This window comes from Daucus carota, chromosome 6 (genome assembly GCF_001625215.2).
Source record: "Daucus carota subsp. sativus chromosome 6, DH1 v3.0, whole genome shotgun sequence".
Lineage (NCBI taxonomy): Eukaryota > Viridiplantae > Streptophyta > Magnoliopsida > Apiales > Apiaceae > Daucus > Daucus carota.
Window position 1 is genome coordinate 25,427,852 of NC_030386.2, and position 15,088 is coordinate 25,442,939.

The 15,088-nt window shown below is 35.9% G+C and overlaps 3 protein-coding genes across 3 annotated transcripts in view; 2 read left to right on the top strand and 1 right to left on the bottom strand.

Annotated features, from left to right (window-relative positions):
* Positions 1 to 1,971: 1,971 nt before the first annotated feature.
* On the top strand, positions 1,972 to 5,940 carry LOC108225156 (uncharacterized). The gene is made up of 6 exons (XM_017399974.2): positions 1,972 to 2,147; positions 2,226 to 2,353; positions 3,165 to 3,517; positions 3,752 to 3,848; positions 3,930 to 4,217; positions 4,910 to 5,940. Exons 1-6 carry the CDS (start codon positions 2,006 to 2,008, stop codon positions 5,876 to 5,878), a joined length of 1,977 nt encoding a protein of 658 aa, XP_017255463.1. The 5' UTR covers positions 1,972 to 2,005; the 3' UTR covers positions 5,879 to 5,940.
* A 935-nt stretch (positions 5,941 to 6,875) lies between these two features.
* On the top strand, positions 6,876 to 12,911 carry LOC108227770 (uncharacterized). The gene is made up of 6 exons (XM_017403097.2): positions 6,876 to 7,085; positions 7,164 to 7,291; positions 8,093 to 8,445; positions 10,564 to 10,660; positions 10,742 to 11,029; positions 11,720 to 12,911. Exons 1-6 carry the CDS (start codon positions 6,944 to 6,946, stop codon positions 12,683 to 12,685), a joined length of 1,974 nt encoding a protein of 657 aa, XP_017258586.1. The 5' UTR covers positions 6,876 to 6,943; the 3' UTR covers positions 12,686 to 12,911.
* Positions 12,912 to 13,546: 635 nt separating this feature from the next.
* Positions 13,547 to 15,088, bottom strand: part of LOC108226540 (mediator of RNA polymerase II transcription subunit 30) — a 2,496-nt gene continuing 954 nt past the window's right edge. Inside the window, exons 2-3 of the mRNA XM_017401510.2 lie at positions 14,003 to 14,104; positions 13,547 to 13,848 (exon numbers count right to left, since the gene is read on the bottom strand). Of these exons, the coding sequence (XP_017256999.1) occupies positions 13,750 to 13,848; positions 14,003 to 14,104 (201 nt within the window). The 3' untranslated portion in view covers positions 13,547 to 13,749. The remainder of the gene's footprint in view (positions 13,849 to 14,002; positions 14,105 to 15,088) is intronic.

Consider the following 15,088-nt stretch of genomic DNA (forward strand, 5'->3'; position numbering starts at 1 on the left):
GTTTATCAGAATCTCTTACCCGAATAAGCTGTGAGTCTTGTTACAAGAACGCATGATTTATCTAGATGTAGGCCAAGAATCTTGAATCTTGCTGTAGCAAGCCCACATCATGAGAACAGCATTAACACCAAAAGAACTAAGTAACAAATCAACTACATTCACAAACTCTTTCTAAAGCATCATCTGCTACCCGCTGCCACTTGAATCTTGATCTTGGACTCCAGAAATTTTCGGAAACTAACATCTTGAATCCCCATGCATGTTATTCTTTGCACACCATGCATTTAACTAACGTAATCTTCTCAACTGCAAAAAAAGTTTATCATCAGAATCTCTAATTACCCGAATAAGCAATTGTGTGGTTTCAAGAATGTATGATTTCTCTAAATGTAGGCCAAGAATCTTGAATCTTGATGTAGCAAGACTCAAGATTGAACAGAGTGTGTATTATGAAGCCATGTAGAAACAGAGATCCAAACAAAAAAGAAAGAACTGGAAGAGAATATTCAGTAATCTACAGCAGTAGTGGTAAGCAAAAACATGATCTAACAATAGAAGCCTAGTGGGGAGAGAGAGAGAGAGGGAGAGAGAGAGAGAGAGAGTGGCGAGAGAGAGATGATGAGTAAAGAACACAAGATTATACGCCCCTTCTCTGGCGTGCAGCAAATTGGCGTGCAGCAAATTGGATGATCAGCTTTTTATATTCTGCAGCTAGGTTTCTTTGCCTCTGCTCCAAATCCTGTATTTGCTCTCTAATAAGAGTAATACGAGACTGCGACTCACGAAACATACCATCCATATCTACAATCCTGTATCCTATGCGTATCCTTCTCAAGAGCGCTTGTTTTTGGTATTCAAGTTGAAAAAATTCGTTGTCAACCACAGAAAGCCGATTTATCAAAATATCCATCGCGAGTAGTTAATATTTTGTGACAAGTGAAACGTGTATATATATAGTGGTGTAAATGTATACATACAGGCGCGTGTGTATTGTGATATCCAACTGAAACAGAATCTTCGGTTCTCGGTAACGACTAACGGCCGTACCCGGTATGGATATTTTGTGGGTGTATATTTTATTTTAACTGGTCCCGTCAACAAAAATAAATTATTAGTGTATTTAATTTGAATTTAAATGAATTAATAATACCTTAAAATTCTGAATGGATTGTAGTGAATATTGGTTTTGTGTGGAATTGAAATAAAATACATCCTGTTGATAAATTCTTGGAATTCAAAAAGTTGTTTGGTTAAAATTAAAATTGAGATAATTCTATTTCAAAATATACTAGATTTTTTAAGCAAGACCAAATATGCATTTAAGATCATGTTTGGAATCTCACGTGATATCAATCAATCATCATCAATATATCAATATGAGGATACACGGCGAGTTAGGTGGCGCCTCTACAAACACCTCGTTTAATTTTTCTAAAATTTTGTGAGAAATTAGATAAAATAGCTAAAAATAAGTAAGTATAAAAGAAATATAATTTTAAATAATTACGAAATAAGAATTTTAACATAAATATAATAGCTAAAATTTGTAAAGTTCTAAGTAGTTAGCAAATAGGAACCTTAAAAGAAAAGAGAGATAATTCTAAATAATTGAAAATTTAAAATCTGCGAAATTGGATATATTTATACAATTATAATTATAAATTTATATTGATATATTGATTGATTGATGATTGTAATTGATGATTATATTATAATATTAATATATGTTTAATGATACTAGGTTTATTTTTTTAACTAATTATAATTATATTTAAAAAATAATGATCAATTTTTTATCTTGTATGCATATTTGTTTGTAATTTAAACTCTATTAAATTGTGTCATGATATAAAAAGGCAACATAACTCTACGTGTTCTGGAGTTTGGACTTCTAATCAGAAAGGACTTCTAATTAGAAAGGACATGCAAAAGTATAAATACTCCATAAGAACCGGAGAAAAAGAATAACAAAGCAGTAAACAAACAGAGCACATTGAGCACCAACATGCCTCCCAAATCAAAAGAAAAGCCCAAATCGGCCGCCGCAGCCCCACCGCCGTCGATCTCAATCGAAGATCTCTTCACTTCCATTAAACGCCACGTCGACAAAGATGAGTTCGAACAAATCGTCAAGCTCTCAGATCAAGGTCATTTTTCGTTTTAATTATGTCTGTGTTTTTGATTTATTATATGTGATCTTGAGACTTTGTCTTGTGTCTGGATAGTGTTATCTGTAGCTCCTGGTGATGAAGATGCGTTACGATGCAAAGTTGCGGCGTTGATTAAGTGCGATAAGATCGATGACGCGCTTTCGGTTATTCGCAAGGTTCCCAATGATTTTAGCTATTTCAAGGTATTTGTACTTTACTATTTTCTGTGTTAATGTCTGATTGATTATAGAGTTTGGTTGATTTTGGATATAGAGGTTTATTTATGAACACTTTTTTGGTATTGGTGCATATATAGTCCGATCTGTAGTTAATTACTTAATTTCATTGTTTTTATGAAATATACAACATAGCACATACATTACGTAATGTATCTTTCTATTTGAGAAATATGGACAGTAAAATTTGTAGCCGACTTGTTAACATAGACTCTGACACTTGTCGAAAGATCGCTCAGCATAAGAATTGTAATTGATAAGGAAATAACTTGAGATATGCTGAATAACAACAAGTAAACTGGAATTGATAATAAGCTAGAAGAAATGATAAGCTGCAATTAAAGAACAATAAACTTGACAAATACAAGCAGTGAACTGGAAGGTAATGAACCGCGTAAAGACGGTAGTCTCTTCTTTCATTGCACTTCAATGAACATGGAACACCAGATCAGTACATATAGGCAAGCATGATGGGTTGGGCTTGAAGTTCTAAACTAATTAAGGGCCCTTACTTGGCAAACAGTCTCATATGTTCACTTGAATGATCTATTTGTTACAAAATTGAAGTAGGCGTGATTATGGTTATAAGGGACACAGATGCAGACGAAGGCGATTTGCATGCTCATTTTTATTGTGTTAAAATTTCTACTATTCCTATCTTTTATAAAGAATTGTGACTTGGCACGTACATGAAGGTGACTTTATCCTGAATATTTGTCAGCTTATGTGGCTACAAATGCAATATTGACTCGTTTCTTGTTTTGTTTTCTTATTGTAGGCATATTGCTTATACAGGCAAAAAAAGTTAAAAGAAGCTATGGAATCGCTGAAGGGTCTTGAGGAAAATTTTGCAACTATGCTTTTAGGATCCCAGATTCTGTTTCGCATGGGAAAAATGGATGCTTCTGTTGATATCTACCGGAAACTCCAGAATTCAAATATAGACGCGCTAGAGATAAATGTTGTTGCTGGATTGGTCTCAGCTGGGAAAAGTTCTGAAGTTAAAGGAATGATGGATGCTCTCCGGGTTAAAGCAACAAGCAGCTTTAGGTTGGCATATAATGCTGCCTGTTCACTGATTGAAGAACACAAATACACTGATGCAGAGCAACTTCTACTCTTATCTAGAAGGTGATCTTTTTTAATTGGTAGTTTTTGTGATCATTACTATATCCTGTAGATTTTTTAATGTTTATGTATAGTTTGTATGTAGGGGTGAGCATTCGTTCGGTTCGGTCCGGTCCAAAACCGGACCGAAATAACCGAATTTTTTTACAAAAATAAAAATAAATTATAAATAATTTTAAAAGTCATGAATTATTATCTTCCTGGAAGTTTTATTAAGTCTTATCGTTGCCTTGTCAGAATGGCACAGGAAACTCTAATGGATGAGGGTTTGGCAGATGACAAAATTGAAACTAAACTGGCACGAATATCTGTTCAGTTGGCATATGTTCAGCAGGTAGGATGGTGCTATTAGGCATTCTTGTATGTTGCTGTAATGATCATTTGTTTGCTTCATTAATAATTGCTCAATTCTCAGCTCACGGGTAATACAAAGGAAGCTGTTCAGTCATATACTCGAATAATTAAGCGAAATCTGGCAAGTGAAGCAACACAGGCAGTGGCCACCAACAACCTTATTGCTTTAAAAGGTCCCAAAGATATCTCAGATAGCTTGAAGAAGCTTGATAAGCTTGTGAAGAAAACTGGAGGGCCTGGGAGCTTCCAGCTTGCTCGTGGTTTAGACTTGAAGCTTTCACCTAAGCAGAAAGAAGCGTTATACATTAATCGAATGCTGCTGCTACTTCATTCAAATAAAATGGAGCAGGTATCATATTTCTGCCTGCATTAGAACATCTTTAGCACATAACACCAAAGTAGTGCAACTTTGTTCTAAAAGCTACAACAGCTCTGAAACCAACTTTAAACCCACCAAATCAACAAGTGGTGTAAACTAAATTTGATTAATGAATACAAGGGTTCATTGGTATGTTGAAAAAAGTTATATATGGTGTGGAAATTACCCCAAACGAGTAGTGTTACAGTAAATTCGTTAACAATGTTCATTTAGACCAAAATGGTGTAATTTAGTGTCTAGTTGGAGGGGGTGTTACAATAAAACGATGCAAAACCACTTTGGTATTTTCGTTCAGCATTGGAGCTGTTCTTAACATTGATATGCTAATACACATATCATTCACTATTGAGTGATATCGTCTTAATGGTATAGGTCTTTCCTACCTGTCTATGTGTGTCAGATCTATGTTATCGGTATAGTCTAGGTAATGAGCCAAGTAATTACAGGGAAAACAATTTCACAGTTCGTATGAAATTGCACTCCAACTTATAAACGCAAAAATGCCATTGTTTAGGCTATGACATGTATATTATTATCTAAGATATTGTCAGGTGCTACCATGATGATAACGGTGCATGTCAAAGACCTCTGAGATTGTTAATAACTTACTAGCTTATGACCATGTGATGTCTTGCATATAGTTAATTGAATAATTTTTACAGGCTCGAGAACTTGTTGCTGCCTTGCCAGACTTGTGTCCTGGTAGTGTGGTGCCAGTATTGCTTCAAGCTGCCGTCTTGGTCAAAGAAAATAAGGCTGGAAAGGCTGAAGAAATATTGGGACAATCTGCAGATAAGTTCCCAGATAATTCCAGAGTACTTCACCTTGCAAGGGCCCAGATTGCTGCTGCTGGTGGTCACCCACAAATTGCAGTTGCATCTCTAGAAAAAATACCTGATATTCAACACATGCCTGCTACAGTGGCAACCCTTGTTGCTCTTAAAGAGCGTGCTGGAGATATTGATGGTGCAGATGCTGTTTTTGACTCGGCAATCCGATGGTGGTCAAATGCTATGACTGAAGAAAACAAGCTTAGTGTAATCATGCAAGAAGCTGCTGCTTTCAAGCTTAAGCATGGCCGTAAAGAGGAGGCTGCTCGTTTGTACGAGGAGATTGTGAAAAGTCATGGAAGTGTTGAGGCTTTGGTAGGTTTAATCCAGACAGCTGCTCATGTCGATGTTGAGAAAGCAGAGGCTTATGAGAAGAAACTTAAACAAATGCCTGACTTAAAAGATATTGATGTGGATAGTTTAGAGAGGACGTCGGGTGCAAAGCATGCTGAGGGTGGATCTCATATGAATACAGCTACCTCTTATGAAGACAATAATAAAGAGAAAACGAAGAAGAAGAAGAGGAAAAGAAAGCCCAAGTACCCCAAAGGGTTCGATCCTGCAAATCCTGGTCCCCCGCCAGATCCGGAGAGGTGGTTACCTAAACGGGAGAGGTCTAGTTTCAGGCCAAAGAGAAAGGATAAGCGGATTGCCCAAATTAGAGGATCTCAGGGTGCAGTGGCTAAAGAAGCAGGAAATGCAAACTCAAAATCTAGCCGAGCAAGTTCCAAAGGGGTGTCTACAGGTCCAGAGCCATCAAAGCCTTCCTCCAAGTCATCTAAAAAGAAATCAAGGAAGTGAGAAATATTTTTAGCTAGAGGCGAATCTGCACTTCTGCTTGCCTTTTTTTTTTTCCTGCAATATTTTGTACTTTGGGCAAAAAGCTATAAGTTAATTAGGTTAGAACGATGCCTGAAAAAGATACTGTTGAAGATGAGCACTGAAACTGAATATTGACTTGCATCCTGGATATATTTTCATTTGAAATCCATACTTTAAAATTGGAGTCCTTGGTTTGGTTCAAGTGAAGAAGAATCGTGCGGGATAAGTTATACAGTTCGAGTTATTTAATGGATAGGTCTGTCATTGTTATATATGATGATCCCTGTTTGATTTTCCCTGGTGAAAGTCATCAGATGATCAGATATAATTGTCGTAGTCCTCTTTGCACCCTACTGAGAGAAATGGGCATCAAGAAGTTGGCACACACGTAATGTATATCACTGAAATTCTAGAAAACAATAATTAGCTCCGTCATAACACAGATGTGCCGACAAATTGGACCTGTAAGACATTATGTAAAATTTGCTGAACCTGTAAGACATTTTGCTACAATGATACTGGCTAATTGGTTGACTATAATTTAAAAATAGTATGTTATTAATATTTTAAATTGTTAAAATAGAATATAACAGTTCAATATGGTAATAAATGATATACAATCTTCCTACAGATTTTATTACAGACCTGTAGAGGTTCGACAAATTTAGCCATCCATAGGAGGTTGGCTAAATTTATCGACAACCGCTCATCATGGTTGGAGTTGAGTTTTTAGAGCTGTTGGCTAAATCTTTTTATTTTAAGTATGCCAACTCATCTTTTAGCCAAGGGTTTTAGATGGTTGGAGATGCTCTTACAATAAACCATTATCTGATATTATTTTAATTAAATTTTGGCGATTGTATATACCCTAAATACCAAAGGTACATATTTATTTAATTATATAATATTTATCAAAAGAAAAAAAAAAAAAAAGGAAACCAAAGAAGAAGAAAAAGGCCGAGAAAGAAAGTAAATTGGGTAGTAACAGTCCGACCCATTGGCCACAATAGGTTATCAGTCTGACAGCTTCTCTTGAGCACCAAAATGCCTCCCAAATCAAAAGAAAAGCCCAAATCGGCCGCCGCAGCCCCACCGCCGTCGATCTCAATCGAAGATCTCTTCACTTCCATTAAACGCCACGTCGACAAAGATGAGTTCGAACAAATCGTCAAGCTCTCAGATCAAGGTCATTTTTCGTTTTAATTATGTCTGTGTTTTTGATTTATTATATGTGATCTTGAGACTTTGTCTTGTGTCTGGATAGTGTTATCTGTAGCTCCTGGTGATGAAGATGCGTTACGATGCAAAGTTGCGGCGTTGATTAAGTGCGATAAGATCGATGACGCGCTTTCGGTTATTCGCAAGGTTCCCAATGATTTTAGCTATTTCAAGGTATTTGTACTTTACTATTTTCTGTGTTAATGTCTGATTGATTATAGAGTTTGGTTGATTTTGGATATAGAGGTTTATTTATGAACACTTTTTTGGTATTGGTGCATATATAGTCCGATTTGTAGTTCATTGTATTGTTTAGAATTATACTACATACATGATACATTACGTAATCTATCTTTCTGTCCGAGAAATATGGACAGTAAAATTTGTAACCGACTTGTTAACATAGACACTGACACTTGTCGAAAGATCACTCAGCATCAGAATCGTAATTGATAAGGAAATTAATTGAGATATGCAGATTAAAAAGTGAATTGAAATTGATAATAAGCTGGAAGAAATGATAAACTGCAATGAAGGAACAATAAACTCGACAAGGAAATGAAATACAAGCAGTGGACTGGAAGATAATGAACAGTGTAAAGAAGGTAGTTTCTTCTTTCATGGCACTTCAATGAACATGGAACACCAGATCAGTACATATACTCAAGCATGATGGGTTTGGCATTGGGTTTGAAGTTCTAACTAATTAAGGGCTCTTACTTGGTAAATAGATCACTTGAATGATCTATTTGTTACAAAATTGAAATAGTAGTGATTATGGTTATAAGGGACACAGATGCAGACCAAGGCGATTTACATGCTCATTCTTATTGTGTTAATATTTCTATTATTAAATATATTATAAAGAATAGTGACTTGGCACGTACATGAAGGTGACTTTTCCTGAATATTTGTCTGCTTATGTGGCTACAAATGCAATATTGAGTCATTTCTTGTTTTGTTTTCGTATTATAGGCATATTGCTTATACAGGCAAAATAAGTTAAAAGAAGCTATGGAATCGCTGAAGGGCCTTGATGAAACTTCTGCAACTATGCTTTTAGAATCACAGATTCTATTTCGCATGGGGAAAATGGATGCTTCTGTTGATATCTACCGGAAACTCCAGAATTCGAAAATAGACGCGCTAGAGATAAATGTTGTTGCTGGCTTGGTCTCAGCTGGGAAAAGTTCTGAAGTTAAAGGAATGATGGATGCTCTCCGGGTTAAAGCAACAAGCAGCTTTGAGTTGGCATATAATGCTGCCTGTTCACTTATTGAAGAACACAAGTACACTGATGCAGAGCAACTTCTGCTCTCATCTAGAAGGTGAACTTTTATAGTTGGTAGTTTTCGTGATCATTACTATATCTTGTAGATATTTCAATGTTTATATGTAGTTTGTATGGTTCATATCGTAGTCTTACAGGGTGGTGCTCTTAGGGGTGACAATTTCAGGTAATGAGTCGGGTTCGGTCGGGTCGTCCGACGTGGTCTAGTTTTTGGGTCGACACGATCCGACCCGAAACGGGTTGAAAATTTCATCCGAAGCCGACCTGTTTAGTACCCGATTAACCCGGATCGGAAATGACCCGTTTTGACCCGAAATGTATTAAAAATTAATTATTTTGAATTAAAAGTTATATTTATTATAAATTTTAAAAATACATGTTAATTTAATGAGATAATATGTGAATAGAAATATTTTTAATAGTATAGAAAGATATCATAAATGTATGTAATTTTGTAATATAAATATACATAATTAACATACTATATTATATATATAAATATTTAGTGTCGGGTTCAAATACACTGGGTCAACCCGAACCCGACCCGAGTTTTTCGGGTAAAAAATTATTTGACCCGAAGTATAAAATTTCTAACCTTAATTCGTACTTTTTCGAGTCGGGTTCGTATCGGGTTTCGGGTCGTGTCAGATTTTGCCGCCCCTAGGTGCTCTTAGGGCTTTGTATCGCTGCATGTAACCAAGCTAAGTAACTTTTGGTTCCTTGGACGTTGAAACATGCTCTTAGGGCTTTGTTTCGTTGCCTGTAACCCAACCAAGTAACTTTTGGTTCCTTGGACGTTAAAATATGGATGAGTTACATTATTTGGTTATGTAACTTTCATACAAGACGTGGGAACTTATATTTCTTAAAATACGAAACTCAGTTACATAGTCTATCAACGATTTTTTGGAGTTACATAGTGTCAAATGTTTTAATCTGTTTTACTGTATATTTATGATTAGTCGCCGTCTTTTTATCAGTTAAATATTTTTTCTTTTTTATGGTTAACTAAAAATGTTTATATTTTTTGGTAAATTACTTTTAAATTTATAAATTTATATATTACTTTTATAATATTTTATCATAGATATTAAATATTGTAAATAAAAGTTTTAAATATAGTTCCCTTTTTATTTTTTATTTAAATATATTTATAATACTAGTTTATATTTACTTTATTAAGTATTTGTATTATAAAATTATTATTATCATTAAAAATGAAATTTATTAAAAGTTGTTTAATAATTTAAAAAACAAATATAACTTATAATTACACAATGATAAACCAAAGACGTGTTTATAAAAATCCCGGGAATCTAGGCATGCAACCTACTTCCGAGGAATTCTAAGTTTCGGGTATAACTTCAAAAACTCTGAAACAAATAAGGCCTAGGTTAATTGTTGTGCATAAAAAGATGTTAATGTTGTATAAGATATCTTATCCGAGGCTGTTGGAATTGTTGAAACTTTGACAAGCTTATTTAAGTTGAATGTGGTTCTACTTAGAGTTGGAGTGTCGGCTAGTTCTGATAAAGACCATGCTGTTGAACTCTAATACTAATTATATGTTCATCAGTAGAGAATGTATCTCATGTTTGCAATATCTTTTTGCTTGTGGAAGGAAGTGATGTAACTTTGGGCGTGTCTAAATGGCAAATATGTCACGTGTATATATCTAAAGAATTATCTCTTAATGTAAATGATTTTATTTTAAGAGCAAAAACATTAATCATGACTTGGTAACCCAATTTGAAAATGTCAAACAGTTTTATACACATGCAGACAATTTCAATTATACCCCGAACATTCTTCTGTCTGCATATGTCGTCCTGTTACAGGAGGATAATGTATATAGGAAGTTGTATATTTAGCTCCACTGAATAATTATACTACAGGTTTACAGCCGGGGAGTTGTTTTTGCTGCTATTGTAATTGGAATAGGCAAAAAAAAAAAGCATATAACTCGTGTGTGATTCTAGTGTTATGTACGTCATACTGCCAGTATAATTTATAATTTATTCTTTTCTGCATACCTGTTTAGGATATACACCTCTCTCTCTCTGTACATACTACATAAGCTTCATCACCTATTATTTAGATTTTTATGTCGTATCTTTGTGGAAGTTTTTATTAAGTCTTATCATTGCCTTGTCAGAATGGGACAGGAAACTCTAATGGATGAGAGTTTGGCAGATGACGAAATTGAAATTGAACTGGCACCAATATCTGTCCAGTTGGCATATGTTCAGCAGGTAGGATGTTGGTTTTAGGCATTCTTGTATGTTTCTGTAATGATCATTTGTTTGCTTCATTAATAATTGCTCAATTCTCAGCTCATGGGTAATACAAAGGAAGCTGTTCAGTCATATACTGGAATAATTAAGCGAAATCTGGCAGATGAAGCAACACTGGCGGTGGCCACCAACAACCTTATTGCTTTGAAAGGTCCCAAAGATATCTCAGATAGCTTGAAGAAGCTTGATAAGCTTGTAGAGAAAAGTGGGGGGCCTGGGAGCTTCCAGCTTGCTCGTGGTTTAGACTTGAAGCTTTCACCTAAGCAGAAAGAATCATTATACATTAATCGAATGCTGCTGCTACTTCATTCAAATAAAATGGAGCAGGTATCATGTGTCTTCCTGCATTAGAACATCTTTAGCGCATAACACCAAAGTAGTGCAAATTTGTTCTAAAAGCTACACCAGCTCTGAAACCAACTTTAACCCACCAAATCAACAAAAGGTGTAAACCAAATTCAATTAATGAATACAAGGGTGCATTGGGATGTTGAAAAAGGTTATATATGGTGTGGAAATTACACCAAATGAGTAGTGTTACAGTGAATTCGTTAACAATGTTCACTTACACCAAAATGGTGTAATTTAGTGTCTAGTTGGAGTGGGTGTTACAATAAAACGATGCAAAACCGCTATGGTATTTTAGTTCCCCATTGGAGCTGTTCTTAACATCGATATGCTAATACTCATATCATTCACTATTGAGTAATATCGTCTTAATGGTATAGGTCTTTCCTACCTGTCGATGTGTGTCAGATCTATGTTATTGGTACAGTCTTGGTAATGAGCCAAGTAATTATAGGGAAAACACTTTCACAGTGCGTATGAAATTGCACTCCAACTTACAAATGCAAATATGCCAGTTTTTAGGCTATGGCATATGTATATTATTAGGTAAGATATTGTGAGGTGCTACCATATTGATAAAGGTGCATGTCAAAGACCTCTGAGATTGTTAATAACTTAGCTTATGACTGTGTGATGTCTTGTATATAGTTAAATGAATATTTTTTGCAGGCTCGAGAACTTGTTGCTGCCTTGCCAGACTTGTGTCCGGGTAGTGTGGTGCCAGTATTGCTTCAAGCTGCCGTCTTGGTCAAAGAAAATAAGGCTGGGAAGGCTGAAGAAATATTGGGGCAATCTGCAGATAAGTTCCCAGATAATTGCAGAGTACTTCACCTTGCAAGGGCCCAGATTGCTGCTGCTGGTGGTCACCCACAAATTGCAGTTGCGTCTCTAGAAAAAATACCTGATATTCAACACATGCCTGCTACAGTGGCAACCCTTGTTGCTCTTAAAGAGCGTGCTGGAGATATCGATGGTGCAGATGCTGTTTTTGACTCGGCAATCCGATGGTGGTCAAATGCTATGACTGAAGAAAACAAGCTTAGTGTAATCATGCAAGAAGCTGCTGCTTTCAAGCTTAAGCATGGCCGTAAAGAGGAGGCTGCTCGTTTGTACGAGGAGATTGTGAAAAGTCATGGAAGTATTGAGGCTTTGGTAGGTTTAATCCAGACAGCTGCTCATGTCGATGTTGAGAAAGCAGAGGCTTATGAGAAGAAACTTAAACAACTGCCTGACTTAAAAGCTATTGATGTGGATAGTTTAGAGAGGACCTCGGGTGCAAAGCATGCTGAGGGTGGATCTCATATGAATACAGCTACCTCTTATGAAGACAATAACAAAGAGAAAACGAAGAAGAAGAGGAAAAGAAAACCCAAGTACCCCAAAGGTTTCGATCCTGCAAATCCTGGTCCCCCGCCAGATCCGGAGAGGTGGTTACCTAAACGGGAGAGGTCTAGTTTCAGGCCAAAGAGAAAGGATAAGCGGATTGCCCAAATTAGAGGATCTCAGGGTGCAGTGGCTAAAGAAGCAGGAAATGCGAACTCAAAATCTAGCCAAGCAAGTTCCAAAGGGGTGTCTACAGGTCCAGAGCCATCAAAGCCTTCCTCCAAGTCATCTAAAAAGAAATCGAGGAAGTGAGGAATATTTCCTTGCTAGAGGCGAATCTGCACTTCTGTTTGCAATTTTTTTCCTATAATATTTGTACGTTGGGCAAAAAGCTATAAGTTAATTAGGTTAGAACTTAGAACTATGCCTGATAAGATGTTGAAGATGAGCACTGAAACTTGATATTGGCAGTTTTGCAGCCTGGATATATTGTCATTCGAAAACCATACTTTAAAATTGGAGTCCTTTGTTTGGTTAAGTGAAGAAGAATCGTGCAGTATAAGTTATACAGTTTGAGTTATTTAAAAAAAACAAAATCTGATTAGTAGCAGTAGATAAGACCTGGATAGAATTTAATTGTCTCCAGTTGCTCCTCCTCTTCCATTCCCGCTTGTTGTCTGCTTCTGTTTTGGTGTTGAGTCTCTTCTTCTCTTTCTGCTATTCTCATTTGCTCCACAATTTCTGTGGGCAGTGTTGATTTATTGCATAACAGATGATACGTAATCGTCACTCGCGTGTTACAATGATAGGATGCACAATCTAGGTGTCTTGTTTGAAAGATTTCTGGAAAAGGATAATTGAGAATGATAGGATGCACAATTTAGGTGTCTTGTTTGAAAAATTTCTGGAAAAGGATGATTGAGTGGCACGCACTTCATCGTATTGCATGTATCGCTTCACCATGGATTTCTAAAAGCATGCTCTTTGCATTTCTCAATATTACCTTCGTCCATAGGTGATACACAACTGTTTGTTGTTGAGGTCATCTCATATGGTTTAGCAGTTTAACCTATCACAAGGTGAAAAGTTTGAGGAATAATATTGTTACAAAGAAGGGTGTAAGCACTTTTTTTTTAGAACAATTGAAGATTAATTTGAATGCATCAATAATAATTTAAAAAGAAAACTACTATTGCATTCGAAGAAGATATGATCTGGTTACAATTAGCGAAAAAAAAAAGAAGAGAGGAATATGATCTGGTTTCGTCAGTAAATAGCGTAATTGAATGGGGGATAACAACAGCCCCAACTGAGAATCCAGAGGAGGTGGTTAATCCTATAACTTCTACAGACAATCAATTATTCCACTCGAACCTTCATTCAGAACATTGACTTTGCCAGCTTGATACATCATTCATAAGTTCTCGAAGCTGATCCATCAGAACCTTGAGATACTCGTTCTTGTTTGCAAGCTCCTGCAATTTGAGGAAATTTAATGAGCAAGTAATAAGGTAAATAAGCCCCGCAAATATCAATATGAAAAGGAAAATTTGCTCTTTATGTAAGTTAATAAAAATTCAAGATTACTCCTCTATGGTATAGTAACTATATAATAAATTTAAGTGATACCTTGCGTAGGGTAGAAGCACGCTCTTCCAACTTCTCAACATCATCTTCGTCCATAGGTGAAACGGAACAGTGTGTTGGTGAGCTCATCTCATGTGATTTAGCCTATAACAAGGTGAAAGTTTGAGGAATTATTATTAAAAAAAAACAGTATAAGCCTTTTTTGAAACAAACAAAAGTAATTTGAATGCATCAATAATAATTATAAAATAAAACAGCTATTGCTAAAAGAAGATATAATCTGGAATGGCCATCTATTCTCCTCCACTACTACAAGTCTACAACAAGTGTAAATTCCTTTAAAATCTATGTTTAAGAGCTTAGGGGACCATTATATGAAATTATGATAGGCAATATAGGGAGGGTCAGATGTCAGATTCCGAGTGACAAAGTGACAGAGAGATTTGAACACACACAAGTTGGTTTAAATGTGACACCTTAAACCAACTTGGTAACCTTGATTGTTGAAACTTACAGCATATACAAAAAATATATTTTAAAGTTTCAAGGTGTACCGTCGCACACCATTGGCCATTTGGCTTTGTCACTGGTTCCAAGTAATACATAATGGCTCAGCAGCGGCCATGGGCTTTACCACTCCTTCCAAGTAATACAAAATGGCACAGAAATGTCCATATTCCCTAACTGTTACTCTCACAGTCTCACTACACAAAGCACTCGGTTCTTCCCAGACCCTGGTGTGTTTCCGTTTAGCTGCAGACTGTGCTCAAACTCAGTGCTCATATACCATATTAAGGTTATAGTCAAAAAATACTGCACATCCATCTGAAATTAGAGTTCAGCTTTTACCCTGAATTTCCCTTGTTTCAATAATATAAACACGTGGAATCGTTGTATGAAAAAAATTGATTGTAAATCTACTAACTATATGTCAAAATTTGTTATGCAACATGTCAAGTCTACAAGGGCTTATCGACTGACAATACTTTGGTTATAAAAGTTTCCAGTAGGAAACTGCGATACCTTGGAATCATTTACTCGACTTTTTTATTAATTAAAAGAATCAGTCATCAACGAAAGAAATAGCAAGAGACATGGACTCCAGCAAATCATGTAGTAATCAGGAAT